Here is a 16,079-nt window from a genome sequence, read left to right on the forward strand (position 1 = left end):
ATCCAAAATAGTTTCTCATCTACAATTAGACGACAATTAAATATTATACAATACTCGAATCAGACAAATTATAATATGTTATATCCTTAGATGCCGAAAAGGCATTTGACAGAATCGAGTGGACATACTTATTTAATGTATTAAAAAGATTTGGCTTAGGCGAGGGTTTTATTGGATGGATTAAAACTATTTACAAACTTCCAAAAGCTTGTGTCATAACTAATGGTGTACAATCAGCATTTCCACTGCAGAGCGGCACGAGGCAAGGTTGTCCCCCGTCCCCACTCCTCTTTGCATTAGCACTTGAACCTCTTAGTTGTCTGTGACAAAAAAAAATTACAAACGGAGATTAATAATAACCCAATTATTTATAATACAATAAGGGTTTGGAGGGAAATGCGTAAAAGATTGGGTAGAGAAGACTGCACTTCATTCTTGACTCCTTTACTGAGAAACAAAGAATTTGTTCCAGGAATGTCTCGCAGTATATGTTCGATGAGCAGCACAAAAATGAATTAATTAAGGGTAATTGGCGACTTGTTTCAAAACAACACACTGATGAACTTTGAGCAACTGTAGTCAAATTTTAATATTCCTTGAGACCATTTTTTGGGGTTTCTCAAGGTTTGTAATTTTGTTAAAAATTCCAAAATTCCACAGTCTTTAACATCGGTATTAACATAGGTAGATCCACTTTTACTTGCAACCGTTTGCGAGAAACCCAATACAAAATCCTACACTGCCTATACATAGCTCATAGCTATAGCTAATGTCTTGCATAAGATCACACCTCATATTTCCCCCTTCTGTAGTACATGTCAAAAAGAAACTGGCACTTTTTTTATTACTTTTGGGAATGCAAATTAATCAAAAGATTTTGGAGCTCCATATCTCAAGAACTAAGTAATATCTTTAAGAATCGGCTCCAAAGGGACCCCGGATATTTTCTCCTCAGCCTACCCTCAAAAGAATTAACATTAAATCACTTGCAGCGCAAACTATGTGATAAACTATTGGTGCTAAAGCTAGGAAATGTATTCTCATTAACTGGGTTAAGGATAAACCTCCCTCTTTGTGGCACAGGGAATTATTTAAAGTTGTTCCTCATGAAAGAACTGCTGCTGTTTTAGGAGGACATGAGGATCTGTTTCTCAATGTTTGGTCCCCTTTGCTTATTTATTTGCCAAATGATCTGTCCCAACTGTTGAGGGGGGGTGGCTGCTTTTAAGATGTCCTCAGGTAAATAGGAAGTCTTTTTTTGTTTCTTTCTTGTTTGTTTCTCTCTTCTTTCTGTTTTCTTTTCTTTTCTGTTTTTCCCCGATATGCGTATTTGCACAGGTATATGACTTTAATGCATGTGATTTCCTTTGGGGTTTTTTCTCTTGTCTGCTTTGTTATGTGTTTTTGCTTTTCCTGATCATGAATAAAAACTGTTAAAAGTAAAAACGCAAAAACAAAAAAGAAACTCAGACCTCAGAAGATGACCTTTTTTATTATCAAACTGTCCAAAGCATTTACACTGAGTATGTGCAAACAGTCATGTGACAGCCTCACCCCAGCTGTAAGCTAACAGGTTGGCTATTGAAGATCAGCTGATTGATCATTCATTCACTTATCTGAACTCCTGTCAGGTTTATAATTACATCGTCACTGCAGAGAGTGATTTGAATGACTGTGGTGGTCTTATGATGAGTGTCACTGTGCTTTCAGGATCCTTTGGTCTTTCTGATCATCGCCTCCAGTAGCTTCCACTGATCGGGAGTCACCTGAGACACAAAGAGTTGAACAAATGTTAATACAGTAAATAGGTGGAGCCACTGAATATTCAGGTGTGAAATTGGCAGAGGGACACAATGCGACACTCACACTGCGCAGTTCATTAAACTCTCCTGCGAGTGACACATACTCTCCTCCATCAAACCGAATCACCTGAAAACAAACATGCAGTTCCTGTTACATTCAGCAGGAAGTTCAATCTGACCAATTAGTGGCGCCTCGCAAATACACCTCATGAACCATCCAACCCTACAACTGTTTGACCTTTGACCCCAGGTCATTTTAAACTCACAGCTCCAGACATCCAGGAGGCATAGTTGCTGCTCACATAAGCCGCCAGGTTTGCGATCTCAGCTGGTGTGCCGAGTCGGCCCGTTGGGATGCGGTCGATCATCTTCTCGAAGGCTCCAGTTGGGTCCAAACGGCTGAAGGCCCCCTGAAACCCCCCAAACAAGCCAAAAAACCTAAACAACAACAACAAACTGAAGATAACAAACACCAGCCGCTACAGTCACGTGGGTGGCACCTTTGTTCTGATTGGTCCAGGCTGGATGATGTTGAATCTGTGGCCATAGCGCCCCCATTCTGCTGCCAGAGACCTGAGACACAGCCACAACACTAATAATGCTAACCACAGGTGATGCTGTGAGACGTTCAAGGTCATCTAACCTTACAGAGTGACCTCCGAAATCAAAATGGAATTTAACCTACTTGTAGAGCGCCTCAACTCCGGCCTTTGCTGAAGCACTCGGGACCACAAAACCAGAACCAGACTCAGCATATATGGTGGTGATGGCAAGGAAGGATGCTCCTAAACAAACAACAATAAAAACCAGACCGCAACATACCTGATACACATGATCAGAGCGAGACAGTGAAAGACATCTGAACAGATTCTCGGAGAGAAGTCTCGAATGCCAAAAAAGGTGGCACTCTATGCCTAAAGAGCCAATCAACAGCTGGACAGCAAAAGGTTTCTCTACCTTTCTGGTTCTGGATCAGCCTCTTTCCGAGCTCCAAGGTGACAAACGCTGTCCCGTTCAGGACGATGTCGGTGATGGTCTTCCAGGCGTTTGGCGACAGACGTTCTGACGGACAGACAAAGTTTCCTGCAGCATTGTTGATTATTACCTGCACCAATCAGGATGGAAGGTTTGGGGTACGGGTCAGCCAATGAGGGGCCTCAGAGATCCAGAAAGAGGTGAGTGTTTGGTGTGTGTGTGCTTACATCAGGAAGTCCAGTCAGAGCCTCAATCTGATCAACACATTGAGAGACGGCCTGAGGATCGCTGACATCACACTGCACCGCATGCACCTGAGGACAAAGAGACAACTCGTTTGGACCAGGACAGATTACACAGAGTCTGTACTGGATCCAGATTCTGGTTCTGACCTTGTTTCCAGTTTGGCTGCTGATCTCCTCAGCTGTCCGCTGCAGGACGTCCAGCTTCCTGAAGCACAAACCAAGATGGAATCAGGGTTCAGACAGTGCTCGCGGCTGGTTTTGAGTTCTGGTGGCTGCTTGGTTTAAAGAGGAGATGGAGGAAGATCCGAATGTTGCTCTGATGAAAAAGGCACCGACTCATCTATAAAGTCAGGTTACTGAAGAGGAGAACTCAGAGGCTCTCTAGAGTTCTGGTCTAATGTATGAAAACAGGTTTTCCCTGCTATCAAAAATAACTGAGGTAAACCTCAGTGTGACGATTCTTAATAATGAGAGAGGAGAGGTTAAAGTTAACGGTGCGGTTTTAATGGGCCTCTCTTCACCTTCACCAGCTGGTTCTGCAGGATCTCTGCAAACATCGTGATGAAATCGACAGTTCCTGCGCTGACGATCAGATTTAAAACAGATTATGGTCATGTGACCTCTAACCTGCTGGCAATGATGCACTGCGCTCCCAGCTGCGACAGGGTGGCAGTCATGGCGCGCCCCAGCCCTGTCCCTCCTCCTGTGATTAAGGCCATACGGTTATTGAAGCTTCCCGAGGGCAGCATGGCGTCTTCAAGGGGCGGAAAAAAGTTGGCCTGCGACCCGGAGCGGAGACCTGTTGACCCGTGGAGCCTCGACTGGAGCTGCAAACACATACGATTAATCACTTCATCAATCCGGTAAAAGTAGTGATTGATTACATTGAGCATCAGTTAGCCTCTTTATTGATAGACTCTTCCAATTTGAACTCTCAAAATGTACCTGACAGGTGAGTCCTTCTAGTAAATAAGTGTGTAACTGAGTCGGGGCTTATTGATCTCATTAATCTCCTGACAGGAAGTTCATCTAACCACCACCAATCGCATGCTTATTTACTCTGATGAAACTGATCAGTCTCATTGCTCTACGGAGTATCAGGGCCACGTTAAGAAAAACCTGTTAATAATCGTTTGGAGAATAAAGTGAAAATGTGCAGGTTACAGTAGTTGTGCGGCTGTTTCATATTGTGAAACCTGCTGTAAATCAATCTGAGGCGGACTAACTGTTATTTAAAATCCTCTGCAGGTTAGAGCAGGATAAACAGGTTAGTTTGCTGCACTGCGATGGTTTAAAGTAAAGAACACAGTTACATCAAGTGTAGCAGAGATTCATATGAATTTTAGCTGATGATGGTTGTATAGTGCGATATAAACAATATACGATAGAAACGATATAAATTTGGCCAACGATAGAGATTTTGACTATATCGCTCTATCGTGATAGCGCATGTTGATGATGTCATCAAGCTGCGCCTGTTTTGGTCGAAAGCATCGCAACGGCTGCAACCATTATCATCTGGAAATTATGGCGGGCGACAGTCATAGCAAAGAGATGAAGCACTTTTGAAATATGGGGAAAGCCAAAAACTGCGCTTCCTCCACTTCCGTAACATCGATTCATTAATGTTGAATTCTCTCGCAGCTGCTCTGTTCCCATGTTGTTGCAGTATATTAATAACTAACCTCGTATTGTGGATGAATAATCTCAGTTGTTCTCCTGACTGAAGTTTGGCCCGTGTATAGCATCCTGCTATGCGACTGCATTTGTCCCTGACCACCAGAATCCCTCACGTTAACTTTTATCGAGTGGGAAAAAAGTTGGCTTCATCCTCCAGCTTCACTGTGCTAATGTTATGCTAACATAGCTGTGTCGCTAGCAATCACGTAGCACAACATTATATACCAGGTAGTCCAACTTCAGTAACCCTGCAAACGCCACTGCTGTTTAGTTTTCTGTCTTTATGTTAGAAGTGGCAGCAGAGCTGTACGTTTGAATTAGTTTCAAAAATCTCAGTCAGAACATGGTATGAAATGTTTAGGTGGAAGCTAGCGAGCTAACTTCCTGTTAACTTCTAACTCTGTGAAATTTAATGAATTCTGTTTTCATGGATGCCTGGATGTAAAACTTAATTGTTACACCTGGTAAAGCAGCAACGCTGATGATTTAATTAAAGATGAAAGAATTTAGACCGTTTTTAACTCTCAGTGTCTTTGACTTTGGGACCTGAAGGCGACGGAGTTTTGGACGCAGATTACTCCGCGAAGCTCCTCCCTACGGCAGCCGTAATGCTCTGACGATCCATCAAGCAGTGCTGCTTACCAAAGTTACACTAAAACATTTTTAACAGATTTCTGCAGCCAAAATCGGTTCGAGGTCAGTAAGCACAATCAGAATTCATACATAAGGAACACTCTCGATTTTTGAGAGTGGGGGGGGGGGGGGGGTTAGAAATGACTGAAAGATTTATTAGGCTGTGTTTTGTTCTAAAAAGAATGACTTCATATAGGAAAAAAATATATATCACATATGAAGGGCACCTTAAACTAGTTTTTTAATTAAGCAGCAAGACAGTCTTTTAGTGCGCATGCGCCAACCAGCGTGCAGCCTGTTACAGTCGCTCCTGCTTTTTCTCTTAGTTTAGCTCTGTTTTCTTACGTATTCTTTTTTTCTGACTTGTATTTTCATCCGTTTATTATCTTTTACTCAATCATGTGGATTGAGAGAGTTTTTGTTCTTCTGGTGGCCGTGGAACTGTTACTTTTATCATGGAACGGGACCGCGGCACATCTCCTACACTCACGGACTGTTTACTCCAGAGATCAGCTGATCGCCCTGATGCCGGCCGGCTCGCTGGCCAGGCCCGCAGAAGTACCAGCTGAAATTTGGAGGAAAACACATCGGGGATGCAGAGGTCAAGGACAGAAGAGAAGAAAGAGACGGTGAGACAGCAGAGGCTCGAAGCGAGGAGGAGGTATAAACCGTGTCTGCCGTCTATCGTGATGGGAAATGTGCAATCGTTATCGAATAAAATCGACGAGCTCTCAGCACTGGTACGGAGTCAGAGGGAATACCGAGAGTGTAGCCTGATGTGTTTCACCGAATCATGGATGCACCAGGACATTCCCGATGAGAATGCTTCCGTGGAAGGCTTCCACACTGTTCGGGCGGACAGCGACAGCATCGCTAGCGGTAAGCGGAAAGGAGGTGGGCTTGCTGTAGTTAACAACCGGTGGTGTAACCCTGCCAACATAACAATCAAAGAAAGGATTTGTTGCCCGGACACTGAACTGTGTGCTGTTGGACTCAGGCCGTATTATTTACCCAGGGAATTCTCTCACGTCATCTTGGTGGCTGTTTATGTTCCTCCCTCTGCTAACCCCACAGCTGCATGTGACACTATCCACTCTGCCATAGCTCGGTTACAGACTCAGCACCCGAGTGCCTTTATTGTGATCTCGGGTGACTTCAACCATGTATCACTGGACAATACACCAACATTCAAACAATATGTGGACTGTCCCACCAGGGGAGAGAAAATTTTAGACCTACTGTATGCTAACGTCAAGGATGCATACAGCTCCTCCTCCCTCCCCCCACTTGGTAGGTCAGATCATAACCTGATTCACCTCACCCCCCGCTATGTGCCAATTTTGAGGCGGGAACCTGTGACCACCAGGACTGTTAGGAGGTGGTCAGAGGAGGCCTTAGCAGAACTACAGGGCTGTTTCGAGGTGACCGACTGGGAAACACTCTGTGAGCCTCACGCCGAGGACATCAATGGGCTTACTGAGTGTATCACAGACTACATAACTTTCTGCACCGACTCCATTGTTCCAGCTCAGACTGTTCATTGTTACCCAAATAACAAGCCGTGGGTGACTAAGGACATCAAAGCCCTCCTCAACAACAAGAAGAGGGCTTTCAGAGGGGGCAACAAAGAGGAGGTGAGGAAGGTCCAGGTGTTACTAAAGGACAAGATCAGAAAGGCTAAGGACAATTACAGGAGGAAGCTGGAGTGGAAACTCCAGCTTCCTCCTGGTGGTTGGATGCATCAGCAGGGATGATGAGACAGAGTACCGGGCTGTGGTCGACTCCTTTGTCACGTGGTGTGAGCAGAATCATCTGCAGCTCAACGTGGCAAAGACCAAGGAACTGATCGTGGACTTCAGGAAGACCAGGAAACACTTGACCCCTGTTTCAATCCAGGGGTTCAGTGTTGACATTGTGGAGGACTATAAATACCTTGGAGTACACATTGACAATAAACTGGACTGGGCTAAAAACACCACAGCACTTTACAGGAAGGGCCAGAGTCGTCTCTATTTTTTGAGGCGACTGAGGTCCTTCAACATCTGCCAGAAAATGCTGAGGATTTTCTATGAGTCTGTTGTGGCCAGTGCGATCCTCTATGCTGTTGCATGCTGGGGGAGCAGGCTGAGGGCAGCAGATGCCAACAGACTGGATAAACTGATCCGTAAGGCCAGTAATGTTGTGGGGATGGAGCTGGACTCCCTCAAGGTGGTGTCAGAGAGGCGGATGCTGTCCAAGATAAAGACAATGTTGGATAACACCTCCCACCCACTCCATGACATGCTGGTCAGTCACAGGAGCTCGTTCAGTGAGAGACTGAGATTACCGAAAAGCACCACTGAACGACACAGGAAATCTTTCCTGCCTGTGGCTCCCTGTACAACGCATCCACCTAACACACTGGTTACTGCAACAGCTACACCCTTCTTGCACATGTTCTTTTTCAGCTATTTATTAATAAGTGACTTTTATGTATATATATGCCTGTATATATTGTGCTATTCTTAGTTAGTGTGTTGTCTGTCTTTGTTAATGTTTGTTTATAATGGAGCACTGTAACGAAAAATAATTTCCCCCAGGGATCAATAAAGTATTTTGATACTGATTGATTGAGAACACAGTCAGGGCTGTATCAAGACACGAGGACTAAACCCCAATTCAACCAGACCCAGAACTGATCTGGAATTAAAACAGGACTACAACAGTTCAAAATCAGGACTACTTAGGACTTAACCAAAACAGAACCAGAATCAAAACTAGACAATAGTAGCACTAAAAATCATCATAGACCTGCACTACACTTATTGTTTAATTATACCAAAGTCCACTATTTAGATTCAGAAACGTTTATATAATTATTTAGCCTTGTTGAGCAAACAAGCCTGCAAAACTTAATAAATATGAATTCGAAAAGAAACAAATGGCATCTAAAAAGGAAACACTAAGTACTGGATACATGTTCTGATGAGTTTTGGCAAACAACCATTTGACTAAATGGCCTGCATTTGTATAGCGCTTTCCTCAGTCCCTAAGGACCCCAAAGCGCTTTACACTACATTCAGTCATCGGGCTAGCGATTTTGCGAGCCCTGCAGGCTCTGTGTTTTGCCTTATATGCATCCACAGGTGTGCCACCAATTTACTCACATGGACTCTACTAACCTATCAGAAGCTTCTTCACTCACCCCGGTTCTATCAGCCGTCAGGGCTGGGGAGCAGGGGGGAGGTGCTGGCCGTCAGATTGGGGTCTGGGATGCGGGGCCTCCCTACTACTGCAGATAAGGAGGTGGTCCGCTTGCCTCCACCCCAGAGAGAAGGGTTACATCTCCTGGGTCTAGGTGCGGCTTGCCCCTCTGGGGGCGGGGGTACCTGGACCTGGGATATAGAGTATGTTTGGGGAGTGCGACTGTTTGTGCAGTGTCTATTTGTGTCTGTCTACACGTTGGGTGAGTGCCGAGTATTTGGTTGTGTATATGGGGGTGGGAATGCACGTTTTATGTCTGCGTGTGCCTGTTCGTCTGTGTCTATATGTCAGCTTGGGTCTTAGACTTCACCTCTCTGGGAACATCTCAAGCTCTCCGAGGTATGGAGGCCTATCTCCGCTCACCACACTCCCTGCCAGTTGCTGATGCCCTTAGACGTTGGTGTGTTGGTGGTTCTTGGTGTCTGGGGCTGGGGGCTCATGTATGTACCGGCTCACTCCTGGTGGCCGATTGGCGGGGCCTGGCGCCTGTGGCCCGGCTGGGCCCCTTCCGGGGGGTGGGGTACAGCCTGAGGCCTGGTCCTCTCTGGCACAGCTGGCTGCCGGCAGAGCCCGCGGGCACGCCACTGCAACCCCCTCTGGCCTCTGCTCCGTAGCTGCTGGGTGACCTCTCCTTTGGGGCTATACTCAGCTCTTCCCAGGAGGGTGGCACGGTTCCCCCCCTTTGGTGGTCCTCCTCGGGTCCTCGTACTCTGGGGCCTCTGGATGTCTGGGGCCTGGAGCTCCTCCATACCTGCTTCATGCCCTGGGGGACGGGGCTATGGCTCCCCACACTTCCTAGCAGATCGTTACATGGAGAAACCTTTGGAATACAAGCATGCTGATCCACACAGGTGTACACCCGGGTGTTCACAGACGCGGACTACAGCTTTCTTGGCTGCTGCCTCAAAGCACATTGTGCGCTGTTTATCTTGCGTGCTGCACAATATCGTTTAATGTTTAGTATCTACTGATATCTACTGCTAGCTAGTTTATTGTGATGGTGCTGTTTTTTTATTATGTTGCTCTTTGTTGTTTGCTTTCTCTTGTTTTTTTTCCTCCATACAGGTGATCCAGGCATTTTTTTTCTTTCTTCCCCCCCTTCTCACCGTCTCTTCTCCCCTTTGGTTTTCTTTCTCTCCCTCTCTTTCTTTCATTCTTTCTCCCTGTCCTATCCCCCAGTCATGTCTGTCCCGTTTGTAGCAACCAAAAATAAAATAAATTCATAATTATAATAAAGGTCAATCAAATGGACCAATATGGCAAGGCCATGATGATCCACTTGGTAAAATAAATCCGCTTGGCATCTTTCTTGGCCTTAAGACAACAATTCTGATGGCTAAAGATCCAAACGGGACACACAAAAAAAACAAACAAAAAAAAACAAAAAAAAACCAACAACTGCCAGCTAGCAACGTCCCTCTCACCGGTAGGTTAAGTTATTTTTAGCCAATTACAAGTTGAACCTGGTAGTTGGGGTTGTTAGCTAAGATACCATCATTAAGAAGCGGCACAACTAATGCATTTTCATTTCATTTTTTTTTTTTTTTTAAATTTTATTTGTTTCACACATGGTTCAGCAGTATTTGATTTCCTTCACACAAGTCCTCATTCATATTAATATAGCACCGCACCCATAGGTGAAAAGGAGCAGGAAGAGGAATAAATTGTTATAAGCACCTGCCCCCTATCTGAACTCCAATCAATCTTACAAGTGGGCGCACTCTAACATTTATCTATATTTAACAATGCAAAACAAAACAACAAATGAATATAATCAACAATATACAATTCTACTAATATAAAATACTACAAAAATACTACTCTTGCACCGGTTTTCAGCCAACAGGTCCTTAGACAGGCAGCCAAAATCATCAATGACCCCTCTCACATTCTTCACCCTGCATTTCAGTGGCTCCCCTCCGGGCGGCGCCTCCGCTGCATTTCCTGCAGGACTAACTCCAGCTGATAAGACCATTCCCCACACCAGAAACATAAACTCTTCTTATACTACCGACAATTCATTCACTTATAGTCACTTACAGTTATTTACTGACCTTTCAGTCACTTTAATTTTAAAACTGTAAAATTTTAAAACTGTGTATATACTGTATATTCTGTGTATTTATTATCTCACTCTTATTACCTGTTTATGCCCTGTCCTTATCTTCAACGTCATGCTGCTCTGTTGTATGTTAATTGCCCCCTTGGGGATAAATAAAGTCTCTCTGATTCTGATTCTACTTGATGGCACAGAAGAACTGTTCCTTCCACATTTAGCCCAGTTATCGTTTTAAGCGTGTAACACATTTTAAAACGGTGTATATTTGTACAACTCTTAAGATTATCATGAAGAGAATTCCATGTTCTTATACCGCTAACCGTCAGACACATTTGCCTTTGTGAGGTCCTAGCAAACTGATGCCTCAAATAAAATTTCCTTCTACAATCCCCACTTCCTGAACACAATACAAATAAACTTTGTAACTTCAGAGGTAATGTATTATTTTTTGCCTTGAACATGATTAATAATGTTTGTAATTTCACTAAATCTTATAATTTCAACAAATTCGATTTTATAAACAGATTATTTGTATGTTCTCTATATTTAACATTATGAACCATTCGTACCACTTTCTTCTGTAACAAGTATACAGGTTTTATATTACTCGCATATGTATTCCCCCGCACTTCAGCACAGTAACTGAGATAGGGGGAAATTAGTGAGAAATATAAAATACTAGGGCTGAACGATATATCGCATTTGCGATAATATCGCGACATGATCAAGTGCAATTTTCTAACCGCAAAGGCTGCGATTATACTCTGGACATGTCCAAATTCATGGGCTGCATCCTCCTGAGGCCGCATTTGTAGACCGATTACGTCACAGCGACGCGCCGAAGGCTGTCCAAATTCATAGACTCCTCCGAATGTAGCCGACAAATGCGTCCTCCTTTTCCCCGAATTTGAAGGATGGGTCGGGTGTGTCCTTCGTGGCCCACCATATCCCAGAATTCATAGCGCGGCCCAGCCAAGCTCCAGTTTCCAGCAATGGCGGCCGCTACTAAGTTTTAAAATTACTCTTATTAATCTTTCTGGGTCACAAAATAAACTTTTAACATATTTTCAGGCGAGAAACTAGTTGTGTAAACATCAAATATCTGCTCGGTTTATCAAGATATCGCATATTTGCAAAAGTGCTTCGACGTTTTCGGAGGCGTCTGTTACCCACCAGCTCGACAGCTAGCCGGGAGCTCGAGGGTTACTGATGCGGCCGAGAACGGCACAACTCCCGGCACATCATGTTCAGATCACCGCGGAGTTTCGCTGCTCGGGTTAAACGTAATATATAAGTCACTTAGACAACCTAAAAATGTTATTGTTGGGCTTTTTTCAGTGTTTTGTTTGTTCGTGAGTAAATCGGTTTGGCTGAGATTAAAGTTATTAGATTAGATAAAATAAAACTTTATTAATCCCCCGGGTGGGTTCCTCCTTGGTTTTCACACAGCTGACTAAACGTCAAACAGAAAACTGATTAAACAGAAGTATGAGACAGTCGAGAATTTACGCCAGTGTCTGGTTATATTTTAGATAGCAAGAAGCAGACGGCCGAGTTTATTAAACTCCACCGAGACAGCGGTGACGCTAATCAGAAGGCTAGACCGTCCAATTTCACGGCCGTTTACATCCGGCCTACCCGACCGTCTGAGGACCAGTGCGGCCTCTTCAGCTTTGCCTCTGCCACTTGAAGATGTCGTGGAGGCAGAGTTGAATAGTTACCTGTTGACCCCTGTCATTGACGGAGAGGATGATCCCTTAGCCTGGTGGAAGGTGCACAACATTCACTTTCCACGACTGTGCAAGATGGCCCGCAAATATCTGTGTGTGCCAGCCACAAGTGCCCCCTCAGAGCGTCTGTTCAGCACTGGAGGGAATATAGTGACCTGCACTCGCTCATCCTTAAAGCCAGCAAAAGTAGATATGCTGGTCTTCCTAGCAAAAAACCTGTGAGCTAGGATGATTATGGCTAGCTGAGCCATACTCATTGTGCACTTTAGTTTGTGCTGTGTTGCTGTTACTTACTGCAGATAATCAAGATGTTCAGCCAGTTTTAATTTAAAGGCGTGTTTGTGTGTGTGTTTATACAATTGCTATTATGTTTGCACTTTATGTGTAATGTTACTGACTGCAGAGATCAGTAAGATGTGTGCATTTTTTATTTATTAGTTTTATTTATTTAATATTATTTTTTAATTTAATGACTGTCTAGTACCGGTAGTTCACAGATGTCGAAAAACTGAGTGTGGTAAAGCCACTGATTTTTTTTAATGTATATTTCTGCAATCTGCACATTGCACTGACTTTCATTTTAATGTTTACACCAGGGTTCCTTGTCAGCACTTTATGCTCAGATGTTTGTAAGCTAAAAATAAACTATTGTGTATGTTCAAATATACTGTTGTGATTGAAGAAGTTAAATAAAAATGTCAGTCATCAATTCATGCATCACCTCATGTCATCATAACAGAGGTCTGTCTTCCAGGAAAGAACAGTTTAAAATTAATGTAATATAGTATTGGCCATACTATATGATGTATTGCTTGTCTTTGTTTAATAATACAGAAGACAAATACCTTAAAAAATAATCGCATATCGCATCGCAATCGCAATATTGGGGCAAAAAATCGCAATTAGATTATTTTCCATAATCGTTCAGCCCTATAAAATACGCATTGCCTTATAATCTAATATCCTGACATATACAGTGTACTGCTCACATCTGGCTGAATTCATGGGAACTTCTAATCAACCACTCAGCTGCCTGTGCGCTGAGGCACACGCCTCAGGTGGACATGCGATAGCTGGGTGAGAGGTCAACACCCTAAAAAACGTATTTACTCTATCATCGCTCAAACAGTCCGCTTTCTGACGTCACAGACGCCCGAGTGAGGGCATCAACAAAATGCTGCATAATTAAAGTTTCCCTCACGCGCACAGCGGAGCTCCTTACGACTGCCACGAGCCTCCCTGTTCTCCCCACGACACGCGCCGCCATCTTCGTCGGCTCACGAAGGCGTCATAACGGGTCGTACTAAGTAAAGCAGGAGCGGCAGGAACGTCAAAACGGAAAAGCTCCCAGTCCGGTTAATGCTCGGGAATCACTCGGGACTGACCTGGATAAGAATTTGTCCATTTCTGAGTTAAAGGTTGTATTAGATTTGGTTCTTGATGACGACGACGACTATTATTGATCGCCTGGTTTTGTTTTGTTTTAAAATAATAAAGTTTCTAGTTTTAAGCTAAAATCACCTCTAATCTGTTTTTTAAATTTCAATTTTCAAAGTTTGTTTTTTTAGCCTCGCTCTTTCTTTCTTTACGTTAGCAGTGACGACGCCCCCTCCTCCCTGCACAGTGGTTCAGTCCACATCTGACGACGATCATGTGTTACCGTAATATCGCTATTGCGTTACACAAACCGAGCTCCGTTTTGTCCACAAACAGCTTGACGCGTCGCAGATCGATGGCCAGTCGGTTTGGTATTGATAATTGATCTGATGAAGCTTCGGTGACTGATGACCTGCGCTCGCGGAGGACTTTGGTTTTGTTCCTTCCCGTCTACTGGGCCAGTTACGGCTCCGGTCCGTCATGGTCCGACCGGAAATCTGAACTGATAAACAGAAGCTGATCGATGCGCGCGGAGCTGAATGAGAGGATTGATCAGCAATGGAGGACCGGGTCTCCGAGCCCAGCCTGGTTCTGGTCTTCAGCGGGAAGAGGAAGTCCGGAAAAGATTACGTGACGGAGCTGATCCAGCAGAGGTAAACACACCTGGAATATTTCGTAATTTATGGAAAATTCAGCAACAAGAGACATTTGAATTTTCACAGCAGATTTCGGACCCAGTTTCAGCTCCACTACAGCTAAAACAGAAACCAGAGAAGAACAAACTGCACTTTTTGTATAAGATAACCCACCGCCACCACCATCATCATCATCATCATTATATCACGATCCAGTTTTTAAATCCGCCTTTCTTAATGTTAACCTTGTATTTGTAAATATTTGTTATTTGTGTTTCCGAGTGTTTGTTGTTTAAAACACAAACACCTGGAACACTTGAACACCTGTCCATGTTTACCTCACTGCGCTGACCGTGCAGGTTGGGCCCTGACGTCTGCTGCATCCTGCGCCTGTCTGGACCCCTAAAGGAGCAGTATGCTCAGGTGAGTCTCACCTGCTCCAGATGCACCTTCACACAAATCTCTGCACTTTACCTGGAGGTCATGAGTTTAGATCCCTGGCCAACTGGTTCTCCTGGATTAAGGTGGGTGACCGTCCAGGTCTCGGAGCTCCTTCAGGTTTGCTCAGGCTGATGACGATGGAGGATGTGCGAGTAGGGCAGCAGGTTTGATCTCCAGAAGGTTCCTGGGAACCACCTCATGGACCACATCCTCCAGCAGCAGTTTATATTCATACTCAGACATGTGTGAGGTGTCCAGGTGAACCAGCCCATTCGGGGGTCACACCTCATCATACCTGCCAGTTTGCTACTGTACCTGAAGCTGATAAACCACAGCCAGACACTATACCAAGAAGGCTGCTTCTGGTTCTGCAGGAACACGGTCTGGACCTGGACCAGTTGATGGGTCCTGGACCTTATAAGGAGCAGTATCGAGCTGACATGATTCACTGGGGAGAATCTCGCCGCCGCCAGGACCCCGGCTTCTTCTGTCGCCTGGCGAGCAGAGGAGCCTGCCAACCAGTGTGGGTAGGTGAGCGTGGATCATGTTGCTGTGATGTCATCCTTCAGACAGCTGAGCTGTGCTCTGTGATTGGTCAGTTGGTGAGCGACGCGCGGCGGCTCTCAGACCTGCAGTGGTTCCAGGCAGAGTTTCCTCAACAGACTCAAAGTGTCAGAGTTCAAAGTTCCGAGAAGACCAGGTCACAGAGGGGGTGGAGCTTCACTGCAGGTGAGATTGAATCCTCCTACTAACCGTTTGTTTCTCTCACCTTTTTCCGTCTCACCTGTCTGCCCATCTCGGTCTCTCAGGTGTCGACGATGCAGAGTCGGAGTGCGGTCTGGACAACGGAGTTGAATTTGATTGGATTGTAATTAATGAAGCCGACGCCCCCTCGTTGGACGAGCAGCTGCGTCCAATCTTGCAGCTCACTGAGGAAGCAGCTTCAACATCATCAGTAAATCAAAGCTGATCATCAGTGACTGATCAGGTGGTCCCGCCCACAGAACTAACACGTTGACCTAACCTGCAGCTCAGGTGTTTCAGAGCAGCTGCTGCAGGTGGTCTGGCATGTTTTTAAAGAAGGGAGGACGGCATGCTTTCAGCAGAATGAACTACAAAACTATTGTTCAGCTGATCAATAAAGTTTTATTTAACACCTGTTCAGGCCCTGTGTTGTTGTGTTTAGAAGTTTGTAGTCCCCCTCAGCTGTTGCTGGTGTACGAGCACCCTCTGCTGGTCTGAGCAGGTTAAATCAATGA

At 44.7% G+C, this 16,079-nt stretch overlaps 2 protein-coding genes across 2 annotated transcripts; one reads left to right on the forward strand and one right to left on the reverse strand.

The window, feature by feature from the left end:
- Window positions 1-1,476: 1,476 nt before the first annotated feature.
- decr1 (2,4-dienoyl CoA reductase 1, mitochondrial) lies at window positions 1,477-13,710 on the reverse strand. Its single transcript, XM_086312743.1, has 10 exons — window positions 13,569-13,710; window positions 3,650-3,849; window positions 3,170-3,227; window positions 3,005-3,091; window positions 2,760-2,907; window positions 2,488-2,587; window positions 2,303-2,375; window positions 2,069-2,212; window positions 1,867-1,929; window positions 1,477-1,766 (listed from the first exon to the last, which is right to left on the reverse strand). Exons 1-10 carry the CDS (start codon window positions 13,632-13,634, stop codon window positions 1,707-1,709), a joined length of 999 nt encoding a protein of 332 aa, XP_086168869.1. The 5' UTR covers window positions 13,635-13,710; the 3' UTR covers window positions 1,477-1,706.
- A 14-nt stretch (window positions 13,711-13,724) lies between these two features.
- Window positions 13,725-15,981, forward strand: pmvk (phosphomevalonate kinase). Its single transcript, XM_086312747.1, has 5 exons — window positions 13,725-14,397; window positions 14,739-14,802; window positions 15,195-15,347; window positions 15,420-15,549; window positions 15,630-15,981. The coding sequence occupies exons 1-5, from the start codon at window positions 14,303-14,305 to the stop codon at window positions 15,788-15,790; spliced, it is 603 nt and encodes a 200-aa protein (XP_086168873.1). The 5' UTR covers window positions 13,725-14,302; the 3' UTR covers window positions 15,791-15,981.
- The last annotated feature ends 98 nt before the right edge of the window (window positions 15,982-16,079 follow it).

Source organism: Aulonocara sp. 'chitande type north' Nkhata Bay, linkage group LG11 (genome assembly GCF_057382095.1).
Source record: "Aulonocara sp. 'chitande type north' Nkhata Bay isolate Kocher_YH1m ecotype deep benthic linkage group LG11, A_spYH_male_GT1.1, whole genome shotgun sequence".
Classification (NCBI taxonomy): Eukaryota; Metazoa; Chordata; class Actinopteri; order Cichliformes; family Cichlidae; genus Aulonocara; species Aulonocara sp. 'chitande type north' Nkhata Bay.

Excerpts from the sequence above, each read along its gene's own strand:
- decr1 (XM_086312743.1), bottom strand. The coding sequence starts at position 13,634 with ATGGCGGCGCGTGTCGTGGGGAGAACAGGGAGGCTCGTGGCAGTCGTA. Across the intron at positions 2,588-2,759 it reads GCTGATCCAGAACCAGAAAG|GAGCATCCTTCCTTGCCATC; the intron begins GTAGAGAAACCT and ends TTGTTTGTTTAG. Across the intron at positions 1,930-2,068 it reads CCTCCTGGATGTCTGGAGCT|GTGATTCGGTTTGATGGAGG; the intron begins GTGAGTTTAAAA and ends GTTTGTTTTCAG.
- pmvk (XM_086312747.1), top strand. The coding sequence starts at position 14,303 with ATGGAGGACCGGGTCTCCGAGCCCAGCCTGGTTCTGGTCTTCAGCGGG. Across the intron at positions 14,398-14,738 it reads ACGGAGCTGATCCAGCAGAG|GTTGGGCCCTGACGTCTGCT; the intron begins GTAAACACACCT and ends CTGACCGTGCAG. Across the intron at positions 15,550-15,629 it reads GGGGTGGAGCTTCACTGCAG|GTGTCGACGATGCAGAGTCG; the intron begins GTGAGATTGAAT and ends TCGGTCTCTCAG.